The sequence below is a fragment of the Sinocyclocheilus grahami genome, unplaced genomic scaffold, assembly GCF_001515645.1.
Source record: "Sinocyclocheilus grahami isolate Dianchi unplaced genomic scaffold, SAMN03320097.WGS_v1.1 scaffold1389.1, whole genome shotgun sequence".
NCBI lineage: Eukaryota > Metazoa > Chordata > Actinopteri > Cypriniformes > Cyprinidae > Sinocyclocheilus > Sinocyclocheilus grahami.
The window spans coordinates 199,524-212,722 of NW_015506568.1; the positions used below are offsets into that span (position 1 = coordinate 199,524).

Below are 13,199 nucleotides of genomic sequence, written 5' to 3' on the forward strand. Positions count from 1 at the left end.
TATATATATATAAAATCTGCAGTACATATATACATACAAGGAATAAATTCTTGAAATATATTTGATTTAGTTTACAGATAAACAAGGGGAAAAAACAGTGCGACACGTAACGTAGCCTATATACGCTGAGTTTCATTTCATTTTTGTGACAGGTTTAATTTGTTCACAGAAAGGAAACTCAAATGGCAGAAAGCAACATCCTATCTGTTTTCTTTATTTTACAAAAGCACAATGTTTTGTTTTCACTGTGAGTGTACACAAATAAAAGCAGACCTTTATACAGGGATGCAATATCAATAAGACAATAAGTGTTTAAAGTTGATTCTGCTGGTATAAGGAAACAGTTGAAGTGATCGCGCCGGCGTGCGCACACACACACACACACAAAACACATCAGTTCCAGCATTGCTAACTTGACAGCGCAGTTGGTACTTTATCAAAATAAAATACAGTGAACCAAACATAAGCGCCCGCCTCTGTGTCACTGTTGGAACGCGACTGAAGTACAAAGCCTATAATTTACATAATAAATAATAGTTTAGCATTCAGATACGTTACATCGCAAATATGGGATATTTGGGATAAATATTGTGCCGAATGAGAGAAGTAGGATACACGAACACAAAGCTCCATTTCGCAAACAGTTGAGTGCACAAGCCTTTAAAGTATACTCCTTTGTCAGTCTGTGAGAGACGCATTAAGAATCAGCATATGGTCACTGTCTAGTGGGCTTTGTTTTTAATTGCGCAACCAACTCATGGCATTCGCTGTTTTTCTGCTGGCGGCCGGTTATCAAACAGCGTTGCATTGCTGGGGGCGCCCCCTTCTGGATTCGGGGTAAATTGCCTGTATTCGTTGTAAGGCCTCATGCACTGAGCCGAGATGTCCGTACCGTGACGGTTCGGTATGAATACATGTACCGTTCCACCCCTAATATAAATATATATATACTGTATATATATATGGGTCAATATTACCATACTGTAGAGTGCCTTTCAACCCTCACAATACTCAAAAAGTTTGGTTTTAATTTCCCATTCGCTTTATGTCTTATCATAAGTAGTAGACACTCAAGTACTATAGAAACATATTAACTGAGCTCCCACACATTTTTTTTAGATAATTATGGGCCATTATTCGAAACATAAACCATAAGATATGGCCACCCTGTCATGGACATATATATATATATATATATTACTGTTATATACGTTTTCATTGGAAAATCAAGATGCAAATATATATATTTTCTGACAGGTATGATGTCCCTTTCCTAAACAGGGTTATTAAAAAAATAATATAATAATAATAAATAATATAATTACATCCTCAATCACATTGATATACAATGTGGCTGACAGGGCGGAGATTTTGAGCTTCAGTTAGCATATTAGCATACAACAAACTGTGACTAGCTAAATAGTTAGTCTGGTTGTTGAAGAGAATTTGATATATTTAAACATACATATTTTGAAAATACTGTATTCTAATCACTTCTGGCATAGTTTATGCCGACAGGGTGGACATGTTAAGTTTTGGCAAAGCAAGTAAGCAAACTCATACAAAGAAAATTTGTCAATTGAAAAGTCACCAACTTATTCACCTCAGCTGTTGAAATTCCCGCCACTGAAGCGACGAAAAAAATGTCACTAAAGGGGATGGCCTTTTCTTAAAGAGGCAGATTCCCCAATACAACAGGGTGGACAGCCATTCAAGGGACATGGACAAACTCTTATTTTTTATTAAATAAAAATATAGTTTTTATTACCAAATGATCTCTTATTTAACAAAATATTAACACAGTGTGTTTACACTCTTCACTCTTTACAAGAACAAACCAGCAAGGGACAATACACATTTTTGTCTTAAGTTCCACATTTCCCAGTGTTTACACCCTCATGCTTTTAACATGTCAGATCTCCAAGCTTTTATTTTGGTGGAATTTTGGTAAAATGCTGTAAATGTCAGTCCATAAAACGTTGCCAATTATGTGTGAATGTAAATGAAGCAAACATGCACTTGCAAAGGTGAGTTTGTCAGAGCAGCATTTGCAGTACACCAAGCTGCTCTAAAAACACTGTATTACAAGCTGCCTGTGTGTAAATGAACACAGTGCTGCACTTCACTCTGAAACATGAAGTGCAACTATAAAGCTACTTTTTAAACTATATAGCTGAATCTTTAGATAACAGTGTTTTTAAGATATATTGTTTTATTGATTAACTGCAGCCTCATTTATTTATTTTAATGTTAAATACAGTTCATCAACTCACAATCCCCCTGCCTTCAAATAGTACCCTTAAGTGAATCTATTATGAACCTTTAGAAACAAAGATGTTCCTTTAAGATGCCCCAGTGACCAGCCGTTCTACCTATAATTATACCCATTTTTCCCACTTTTTTCTTTTTCTGTGAGTGAATGTACAGTATATCTGAGCTTTATGTGGATATGTCATTTCATGACAATTTAGTGACTCTTACCTGATACCTTAAAGTCAGTGCACGTTATTCTAGGTATTCACCTTGAATGGTAAATGTGACTTCCATGTTAAAATAAGAAATATATAGCCTATGATATAAGACCTTGTATTAAGATCTATGTTCTGTATTGCAGTTTTCACATTACAACACCCATATTGCATATAAATGTCAGGAGGTAACCCTGATATTATATCTTATTTAGGATATTATCAGTTTCCTTATAAAGAAAGTAAATATGATTTGACATATGATCATTCCTTGAACAATCTATTTAAAAACTCAACAAGATATGAGCTACTAAAAATAGTAGGTAGGCACTAAAATGGTTTTCAGTTTTGCTGCAACAGCTGAATTGTTTGTGCTTTTGTGGATGAGCCACTGACTGTAATTTCTTGAGCTCACTAGTGGTTGCATAAGTCTCTGTGTTTACTGCCTATAGCTGTGTTCACCATTTCTGCCTGATGAGAGGAGCTCAGGCTCAGAGCTGTTACTGGGCCTCTTTGTCCATTGTATTTTATAAGCCCAGAATCCCCTGGTGTCTGGAGAAGCAAGTCTGTAACGCCATGCCTGTGATTACTGTCATGTTGTCATAGTATGAGTTAGGTTTTCTTCCCATGTGTCATGGAATGGTTGAATTTTAGCTGCAACAGTGGAACTTTTAGTTTTTAAACCGCTTCATCAGTATGCCCTTTATCAGTAAAGTAACGTGCAAAATGTCATGCTGTTTCCCAAATGTCTTGACTTGACCAACAGCTCTGTTTTGGGTAAACAAAGCATAGTATTCTGGGCGCAGATGTAGATTTAAGTCTTGAAATGTACAAGGTGCTGTATTGCAAGGCGATTGCACAATCTTTGAACAACATGTTTGAATTAGTTTAGATTTTAAAAAAGCAATACCAGTCATCTGTACTCATTCATGAATGCTCCCAGTGGCGGCTTGGGCAGTGGGATGAATGAAGCGTATATCTTCACTGCATGTGCTTTGTTTCCCATCAGAACTGATAGTGTTGGAGTCTGGGCTTTATGTTTGACAATGATAATGACAATTCTCACAACAACACTGAGCTTTTCTACAATCCCGGGTGCCATCCTTTTGGTGAGGTCCTTTTTTTATTTGTCATTTTTTTTATATTGTGTCCTAAAAGACAAGTGTCTTGCTGATTAACACAGATTATGTGTTCTGGCATACCATGTCCAATTAATTTGCTCTCCACTTGTGGCTGCACATTCATGATAGCAGTAAGTTGTCTGATGGCGTACATGAATGATGGAGTCTAATATGTTGTGTATTTTGAGAAAATGAAGGGGCCCAACACTGAACCCTGATGTACCCCAGTGGTCAATAGTTATGATTTAGACACCTTGCCTTACAGAAACCTTGACGAACCTGTACATGTGTGTCATAATTGAGTTTTCACTCTGACCTAGACATGTGCCGGTATTCGGTAATGCGATATATCACAGTAATGAATATGCCCGATATTGTTATAGTGGGTACTTCAAAATACCGAGAATAATTATTACAAATTATTCTGAATTTTGAATGCATTTTAATAATCCTTTTCCCATAAACTAGTCACAATGCACAACACCACCGTATGCTGCGTCAAAGACGCGTGTGCACTCTGATGTAAACAAGCACGGTTGAGAAGTGCATGATGGAACACGTGAGAGACACTCTGGATGAAAGCGCACTTCACTCTCTGTAAAATTTTTTACTTTATACATTTTTTGTGTATTGCTTTATTGTATTTAAATGTTGTTATTTTTGTTATAAGAAAAAAGTTGTTAAACCTGTTATACTGTATTATGACACTTTTTTTGCAACTAAATTTCAATATCTTGATAATTCCGTATACTGTGATAAAAGCATTAGCAATTAATCACAACATGAAATTTGATAACAGCAAGCTAGCTGTCAGCTAGTTTGTTGATTTATTTTCCATTTTATGTGCTTTGATTTGCCTTTTTAGAGAAAGACTGTCTGTCGGTTTACAGTTGTTTCTTTGGCATTTCAGCTTTATCTTGGTATCACACATTTAGATGTAAGGGCACAGCAAGGCATATAGCCTGACTTGAGTGGATTGACGTCATGCCAGTGCTTATACAACATCCACTGTATCTTTGTAACTGCGCTGAAGGCCGTACCTCATTCTGTACAGACACATTCATTGAAATGAAAAAGGATTTATTAGTACTTTAGTCTTTCTGAGATTTTCAGAGTATGTTTAAATCTTTCCAACATCAAAGCACTACATTTTATCCTGAAGTAGAAATTATAAACTCATTTGCATTTCATGTTTAACACATTTCTTAAAGAGACCTTTCATGCTTAGCTGTTAGATGGCAGTGCATAAGAGATTTCAGCAATAATTTGACGCCTCTGATTTGCAAAAATGTGTCAAAAGCAAATTCACAATTCAGCAGAACATGTTCCCCTGTCATATAGCATAAATAATGAGGAGAAAGGCAGAGAAAGAGACTTAGTTGAGACAGGCATCACAAACCAGATTTTTTGCCATCTCCAATTCAAATCTCTTTAGTTCTTTGAAACTAAAGAAAGAAAAAGTAAAGATTTATAGTGTGGTATTCACTATACATTGAACAAAGTGAGTGAACAAATGATGGTAAATACAGTAATGGCACCATCATTTTTTATGCATCTAATGAGTTTGTCACCTTTATGAGGTGAGTAACAATGAACATGAGTAGAGTTTTTTTCTTTCCATCCTCTCTTTCTGCAACGACTCCACCATTAAAAGTCATGATTATAGCAATCAGTGTAGTTGTAACCAGTTATTGACTACATTGGCAGTCAGTCCTCTTTCCAGGTGTCGAGTACCTGTAATTTGTATTATCAGCAACCTCCTTCTCAAAACACTAGTGTAGTGTAGATGTTCATGTCCAAAATGTCTGATGTCAAACTGTCCATGACAGAGATGTGTCACTAAATGCATGTTACCATGGTAACAGTTTATGAAGACCTTCCGGATTGGCGGTGTGGAAAAGTGGTGGGTGTTTGTGCTTGGCTTTTCTCTTTCGAGGCCCTGAGGGTTTTGCAGTTCAATCAGCCTTGTGCATGTCGCTGTCACTGAAGTGGAGAGGGTCTGTCTCCTCGGAGTATTCAGCATGACATGTCTGTGTCTTAAGTTACTATGTTTCTGGGACTTTGAGAAAGTCATCTGTCAGCCACCTTACAAAGGTGTTGCAGCAGGATACAGCGATATGTTCAGTATGTCTGAAACATGGGTAATGAAGTTGTTATTCACAGATTATCTTCACCTCCGGTGCATTGTGAACTTAAAAACTGCTGTAGAAAGAAATAGGGTAACACTTTAGTTTAGGGACCAATTCTCACTATTAACTCTTTGCTTATTACTAGCATATTGGGTTACACTTTACTTGAAAGGGTGTGCATAAGACTGACATGACACCTTCATAATCATGACATGACACATACATAATCATGACATGACACGTCATGAATATGACGTTTTTTTTATGCATGTTTATGACAACTGTCATTAAGTGTCATTTGCTCAGTTATGTAATTTTTAATGCAAAGATGACATTGTTTGAGATGTCTTTGTTATGGGCTATGGTTAGGGGTAGGGGTAAGGGTAGGGTTAGGTTAGGGTTAGGTCAAATAATGTCATATTTGCATTAAACATGACATTACTGAGCGAATGACACTTAATGACAGTTGTCATAAACATGCATAAAACCTCCTTCATATTCATGACATGTGTCATGTCATGATTATGAAGGTGTCATGTCAGTCTTATGCACACCCCTTCAAGTAAAGTGTTACCGCATATTATTTATTAGTACTTCTAAAGCATATATTAATGTCTTATTCTGCATGACCATATTCTAGATCCATTGATTCTACCTCATACCTAAAATTAAAGGGATAATTCACTCAAAAATGACAATTCTGTCAGTAATTACTCGCCCTCATGTCGTTCCAAACTCGAAAGACATTTGTTCATCTTCAGAACACAAAATAAGATATTTTTGATGAAATCCGAGAGTTTCTGACCCTCCATAGACAGCAATGTAACTGAAACGCTCCCAAGCCCAGAAACATAGTAAGAACATTGTTCGAATAGTCCATGTGACATCAATGGTTCAACCATAATTTTTACAAATCTACAAGAATACTTTTTTGTGCACAAAGACGACGACTTCATTCAACAGTTCTTCTCCTCCGCGTCACCGTAGGCGGCATTAATGAGATTACCACCATGCGTTGTAACATTGCTGTCTATGGAGGGTAAGAAAGCTTTCTGATTTCATCAAAAATATCGCCATTTGTGTTTTGAAGATGAATGAAGGTCTCGCGGGTTGGGAACGAAAGGAGGGTGAGTAATTAATGACAGAATTTTTATTTTTAGGTGAACTAACCCTTTAACAACTACCTTACTAACGAGAAAATAGGAGTTTTTTAAGGCAAAAGTCGTAGTTAATAATTAGTTAATTGTAATAGTTGGACCTTAAAATAAAGTGTGACCAATAAATGTATATATTGTTCAAAGTAAATCGCAAGTATTTGAACACTGGTTGTGAAATGTTAGAGGAACACGTTCAATGTCACACATGTGATTTATCTGCTCGGACTCCTGCATGAACTTGAGAGAAGCAACGTCCTACATCTACTAAAAATCATTGACACACCAGTACAAAGACAACACTTGTTTTGATATCTTGCATTTACTACAATGACATTAGCACATTTTGAAGTGTCCAAATAAATTGTTGTTGCTTTTGCATGCACACTACGGTATCAGTATCAATGCATGTATCAGTTTATTACAGACATACTGTATGTGTTGTATATTTGAATGATACATGATTTAGAAGCTGCTAGAAATGGTTTTATTCCTTACTTCATTACCTTTGGTTTTTTACAGGTTGCGTTTCACCTGCAGCCCTACAAAGGCCGGACGGACCTCAGTGTGCATGACAACATCAAATACATAATTGACAAGTAGGTTGCACCTGCTCAGTACCTTCATACCTCCTGCACTGTTCTGAAACTAAAGATCAGAGCGATCCTGTCTGCTAACCTGAAAGTCTAGCCCTTGTCCATCATGATGAGCTGGGTTGCTTTGAACTCAGGAGTTGGGGTGAAATTCAATCCAGCCTGGTGAACAGAAAAGAGAGTGGTGTTTTAAAAATAGAGGTCTTTTCTTCCATTAATCATTCAGGAAACAGAACGTATATAACATGACCTGATGGTATTGCGGCTAACTCACTCAGGTTGAAGAGAACAATGGCTGCAGTGTGTAAATCTATAACACTGTAACAGTCTACTGGCTGCAACATGCTGTGTCATTTTTTGCAAATATATTAAAGTTATTTGTCCTTGAATTGTTCTCTAGCAACAGGAATGCCTTGGAATGAAAGACATTATGTAAAACTGAGCTGTGTAGTTTTACACTTTATCATCTGTACTGCTCTGAGAGGCTCGCCTTCAGAACAAGGACACGCAACATTCCAGAAAGCACAAAACACTTTTATAACACTGTACAATGTTGTATTTTGATTATAGTTAGCTTTAAAGGGGTCATGACATGGATTTTTTTTTTTATTATTATTATTTTAATATGTTCGTTGAGGTTTACTTATAATGTTAATACAGTTTATTTGCACAAATAAATAAATATGTGGGAAAATTATTATTTTCAACCCTCATTCTGACCCTCTGTCTAAAACGGCCTGTTTTTAAGGGGCGGGTCCTTTAAGGCTTCTCAGTAATCGGCCACTGTTATGATTGGCTAACGTCACTGCATAGAAACGGTATCAATGCCCCCTCGCTATTGCATGTGAGTGTTTTGACAACATCAGTCCTCTGACACGAGGTTGCCATTAAAAATAAACTATCCGCTTGTTCCTGACGCTGGGATACATCTGATATCTGTACAAAGACGCTCTGGAGGCAGTGTTTATGCAAATGTTTGTGCCCAGTTTTAATGGTTCAAAGACGGCTTATATGCCAAAAGATCAAGGCAAATTTGATTTCTCATGACCCATTTAATTAACAATAAGCAATACATTTGTCACAGTATTTATTCATCTGTGTTAATATTATAATAAATACAGCTGTTCATTATTATTTCACGTTTACCATTGATAGATACAACTTTTGATTTGAATAATTTATTAAAAAATGTTTAACTAATGTATGATGTTTTGTTTTGTTTGTCCACACATTGGAAGTCAATGGTAACCAGAACTGTTTGATTACCAAAATATCTTACTTTGTGTTCCACAGCAGAAATAAATCTATACCAGTTTGGAACAACATGAGGTTTGAGAAAATTGCCATTTTAGGGTGAACTGTCCTTTGAGTAAATGCATTAGAAGTATTTTTCATTGTTAGTTCATGTTAACTGAAGTAATTAACTAACGTTAACAAATGGAATCTTATTGTAACGTATTAACATTTTTATATATTATACTTTACATAACTCTTTTCAATAAGGTTTATTCCATTAATATAGTGCATTAGGTATCATGAACTAACAATGAACAATATTTTTTTGTGTACAGTGGGTTAATGTTAATTATACATTTTCAGCATTTCAAAACTAACTAATTTATTATGAACACAATTAAAAATGAATATATATCCTTGAATTAACAATACATTATGCTTTGATTCATAAATGCTGTAAAAATGTTATTGTTAGTTCATAATATCTATTGTATTAAAGGGTTAGTTCACCCAAAAATGAAAATTAGGCTGCGTTTTACTCACCCCCGAGCCATCCTGGGTGTATATGACTTCCTTCTTTCAGACGAATCCAGTCGGAGTTATATAAAAAATTGTCTTTGATCTTTCAAGCTGTTTAATGCCACTCAGCGGGTGTTGCATTGCTTCAGTCCAAAAGAACTTAAATAAAAATCGCCCATCCATAAAAAAAAGTGTCCGGAGGGTGAACAAAGGCCTCCTGTAGCGAATCGATGCGTTTTTGTACGAAAAATATCCATATTCAAAACGTAATAATCACTTTAATCTAGCTTGCGCTCACAGTTGTACACAGAAGCAGCTCCGGGTGGATGACGTATGAGGTCAGCGTTGCGCATGCGCCAGTGAGTCTCGTGGCAACCAATGTTTGTTAACAGGAGCAAAGGAAGCAAAGTTTCCTCACTTTAGCAAAGGACAACCAGTCTCCTCTTGGCTTATATCAAAATCCTCCGACATTCTTCTTTACAAATCCTCGTTTTATACTTCTAATTCTTGACCGTTTTTTTGTTTTGATCTCTCCGCTGCATTTCCGCGTTTGTCACTTCTGAGCGGCGCATGCGCAAAGCCGACCTCATATGTCATCCGACCGGAACGGCTTAGTTTACAACTGTGAGCGCAAGCTACATTAAAGTGATTATTACATTTTGAATATGGATATTGTTCTTACAAAAACGCATTGATTCGCTACAGAAGGCCTTTGTTCACCCCCCCAGAGCCGTGTGAGACACTTTCTTTATGGATAGGCAATTTTTATTTAAGTTCTTTTGGACTGAAGCAATGCAACACCCGCTGAGTGGCATTAAACAGCTTGAAAGATCAAAGACAATTTTTTATATAACTCCGACTGGATTCGTCTGAAAGAAGAAAGTCATAAACACCTAGGATGCCTCGGGGGTGAGTAAAACGCAGCCTAATTTTCATTTTTGGGTGAACTAACCCTTTAAGTAAGTTTAACAAATTGAATCTTATGGCGCTTTTCCACTGCATGGTACGGCACGGTATGGCTCGGTACGGTGCACTTTTGGGGGGTTTTTTGCACTGGGTACAGTTCCTGGTACTTTTTTTAGTACCACCTCGGTTGGGGTTCCAAGTGAACCGTACCGTTACCAAAACTTGACGTGTAAACTCTGCTGATCACGGATTGGCTGGAGAGAATCGCCACCACCTGCTCACTGGACTTGTGACACAAACACAAAACAACCGCTAGATTTAAATCAGCACAGCCAGCGAAGGATCGAACGCAACTGTTTTGAACGAGCGCACCTTTTTTTAACAACCAAAAAGTGGCTGTTCCCCCTGTTGAGGAAGTACAGACATTCCTCTCGTTGATAGCTGAGGAGCGGATCCAGCGAGAGCTTGATGGGGCGACACGGAATGAAAACGTTTTTTAAGCGGCGCAACTATAACGACATGTGGATAATCCCACCCACTCTAAAGCGGTACTAAACTGCAGTGGAAATGCAAACTGAGCCAAACCGAGCCGTGCCGTGCCGTACTGAGCCGTACCGAGCCGAGTCGTACCACACAGTGGAAAAGCGCCATTACTGTAGTGTAATTCATTAATTTAATGTGGTTTTATGTAAAACGTGTAGGAAATCATAATCAATAACTGTATGTTTAGATATCTAAAAATAAATAATTTAAATATATATTAAATGTACTATAATATTATATTACAAATAAACCCATTGCTCCTCAAATCTTTTCACAGATACGGGAAACACGGGGCTTTCTACAGGTTCAAGTCTAGCACTGGGAAGATCCTTCCGCTCTTTTATGTGTACGACTCCTACCTTATGCCACCGGAGGCCTGGGCTGAGCTGCTGACCGTCAGGGGCTCTCACAGTCTCCGAGGAACTCCTTACGATGGCATCTTCATCGCTCTCATTGTGGAGGAGCGTCACAAGCAGGAAATCCTGGCTGGTGGGTTCGACGGCATGTACACCTACTTTGCTTCTAATGGCTTCTCCTTTGGATCTTCTCACCAGAACTGGAAAGCAATCAAAGCTTTCTGCAACAAGAACAACTTGCTGTTTGTGCCTAGCGCTGGACCTGGTTATATGGACACCGCCGTCCGGCCGTGGAACAACCACAACACACGCAACCGAGTGAATGGACGATATTACGAGACCTCGTTGCAGGCAGCAATGTCCATAAGGCCTGATATCATCACAGTAACGTCGTTTAATGAGTGGCATGAAGGAACTCAGATTGAGAGGGCCGTGCCCAAGAAGACTGTGGCCCGTCTGTATTTGGACTACAAACCCCATCAGCCAGACCACTATCTGGAGCTCACCAGGAAGTGGGCAGAACATTTCAGTAAGGAGAAAGAGCAGTGGCTTATGTGATTGGGTTTCGCGTTTAGAAGGTTTCCACTTGTTGTTGACATTATCAACGTTACCGATTACTGTCTTTCAATGTATGCAGAAATTTTAAAGGCAGCTAATTAGCAAAGACAAGCCACCTTCTTTTTCTCTCACTCGGTCTATTGATAAACGATTGATTTACTGTCAATTTTCTTGCTGTTTCAATGCAAGTATTTACAAGAACAGTCCACCCAAAAATGAACATCTGTCATAATTTTTGTGATTACAAATCTATATCTGATTTGTGAATATTTTTTGGGGAAGCTGAAAACCCCTTTGCATCAGTCCAGTCTCATTCAGTCAAGTGCATATTCATACATGGGACATCATGAACAGCCCAAGACATGCGAGAACCAAAGCGGTTTGGCATCACTGACATCAAACCTGGCTGGAAATGTCTTGATGTGTGCCATATTTGATGGAATATGACTGTAAACACAAGGCTAAAACACCGTTTTTATGGTATACGTTAATGGTTTTTTTATTTTTGCACCTCAGCAGCATCCATCCTCATTCCCTGTCATTGTATGGAGAAGAGAAGTGTGAACATTGTGCTATATGCCTCCTTTTGTATTCCAAGTATGGTTTGGAAGTACATGGGGCTGGGAGAATTTGCAATTTTAGCTATTCCTTTAACATTAGGCATTGAATCTGACTTCTGCTAGCAGCAACAGTGTGGCCTCAGTATTCAAAGACTACTTGTATTGTGACATTTAAAAAATGGTTGGTGGTTGTGGATATGGTTTGTTTGAATAATGACTGATTTATTATGTTATGTAAATCCTAATTATGCATATTGTAACTCATGTTTAATATTAAACAATAAAAGGAAATCAACAATTTTGCCATAATGCTGTATTTTACATACAATAACAGACTGAGCAGAATGAATTTCTGTCTAAAGCCATCGTTAAGCATTTTTCTGTAAACTGTCACATATAAGTCAGTGTCTCAATTTAAATGAGAATGCTTTTATAAACAAGTTGCACAAAAATTTGCTATGCTCATTTTTCATTAGACAATATTATTTTATGCAGGATAGTCTTAAATTAACACTTACATTTATACTGATGTGAGGTAAACTAATCTGAATTTCATTAACTTTACCCTAGCACAACATTGGCATTTTACGACTAGAGGACGGTGTTGTCATGTATGATGAATGTTTAGCGTAATGATCACAACACTGCAATTAATCAAACTGTGTCTGGACAGATTTTGGCTGCATGTTGCTTCATGTTGAGCTAATGTTAGCCAGTGCTGTTACAGCAGTTTATGAATGTCAGCCTTGCACAAAACAACACATTCAAAACAGAACAGGCACTTCAACGATGATGCATTACCGGAGTACAAATTGCACCACACATAACACAATCAGCACTATGCTAAAATAGCCACAGAAGAAGAAATAAAAACACTTTTGGAAAGGTGATTCAAGAACAAAGAAAACATTATACAATGTGGATGTTTTCTGTAGCCCAGGCGGTGACTAAATAGTTGATATTAAAATAACGGCCCCACTTTATATTAATTGGCCTTAACTACTATGTACTTACATTTTCATTTATAATTTGGTACAATGCACTTATTGTGTACAT

The 13,199-nt window shown here is 37.4% G+C and overlaps 1 protein-coding gene across 4 annotated transcripts in view; it reads left to right on the plus strand.

Annotated features, from left to right (window-relative positions):
* maneal (mannosidase endo-alpha like) overlaps positions 1-12,314 on the plus strand; it is a 15,513-nt gene extending 3,199 nt beyond the window's left edge. For all 4 annotated transcript variants that reach the window (XM_016256026.1, XM_016256025.1, XM_016256027.1 and 1 more), the window contains 2 exons: positions 7,395-7,471; positions 10,947-12,314. In XM_016256026.1, the coding sequence (XP_016111512.1) occupies positions 7,395-7,471; positions 10,947-11,583 (714 nt within the window). In that variant the 3' untranslated portion in view covers positions 11,584-12,314. The remainder of the gene's footprint in view (positions 1-7,394; positions 7,472-10,946) is intronic.
* Positions 12,315-13,199: the final 885 nt, after the last annotated feature.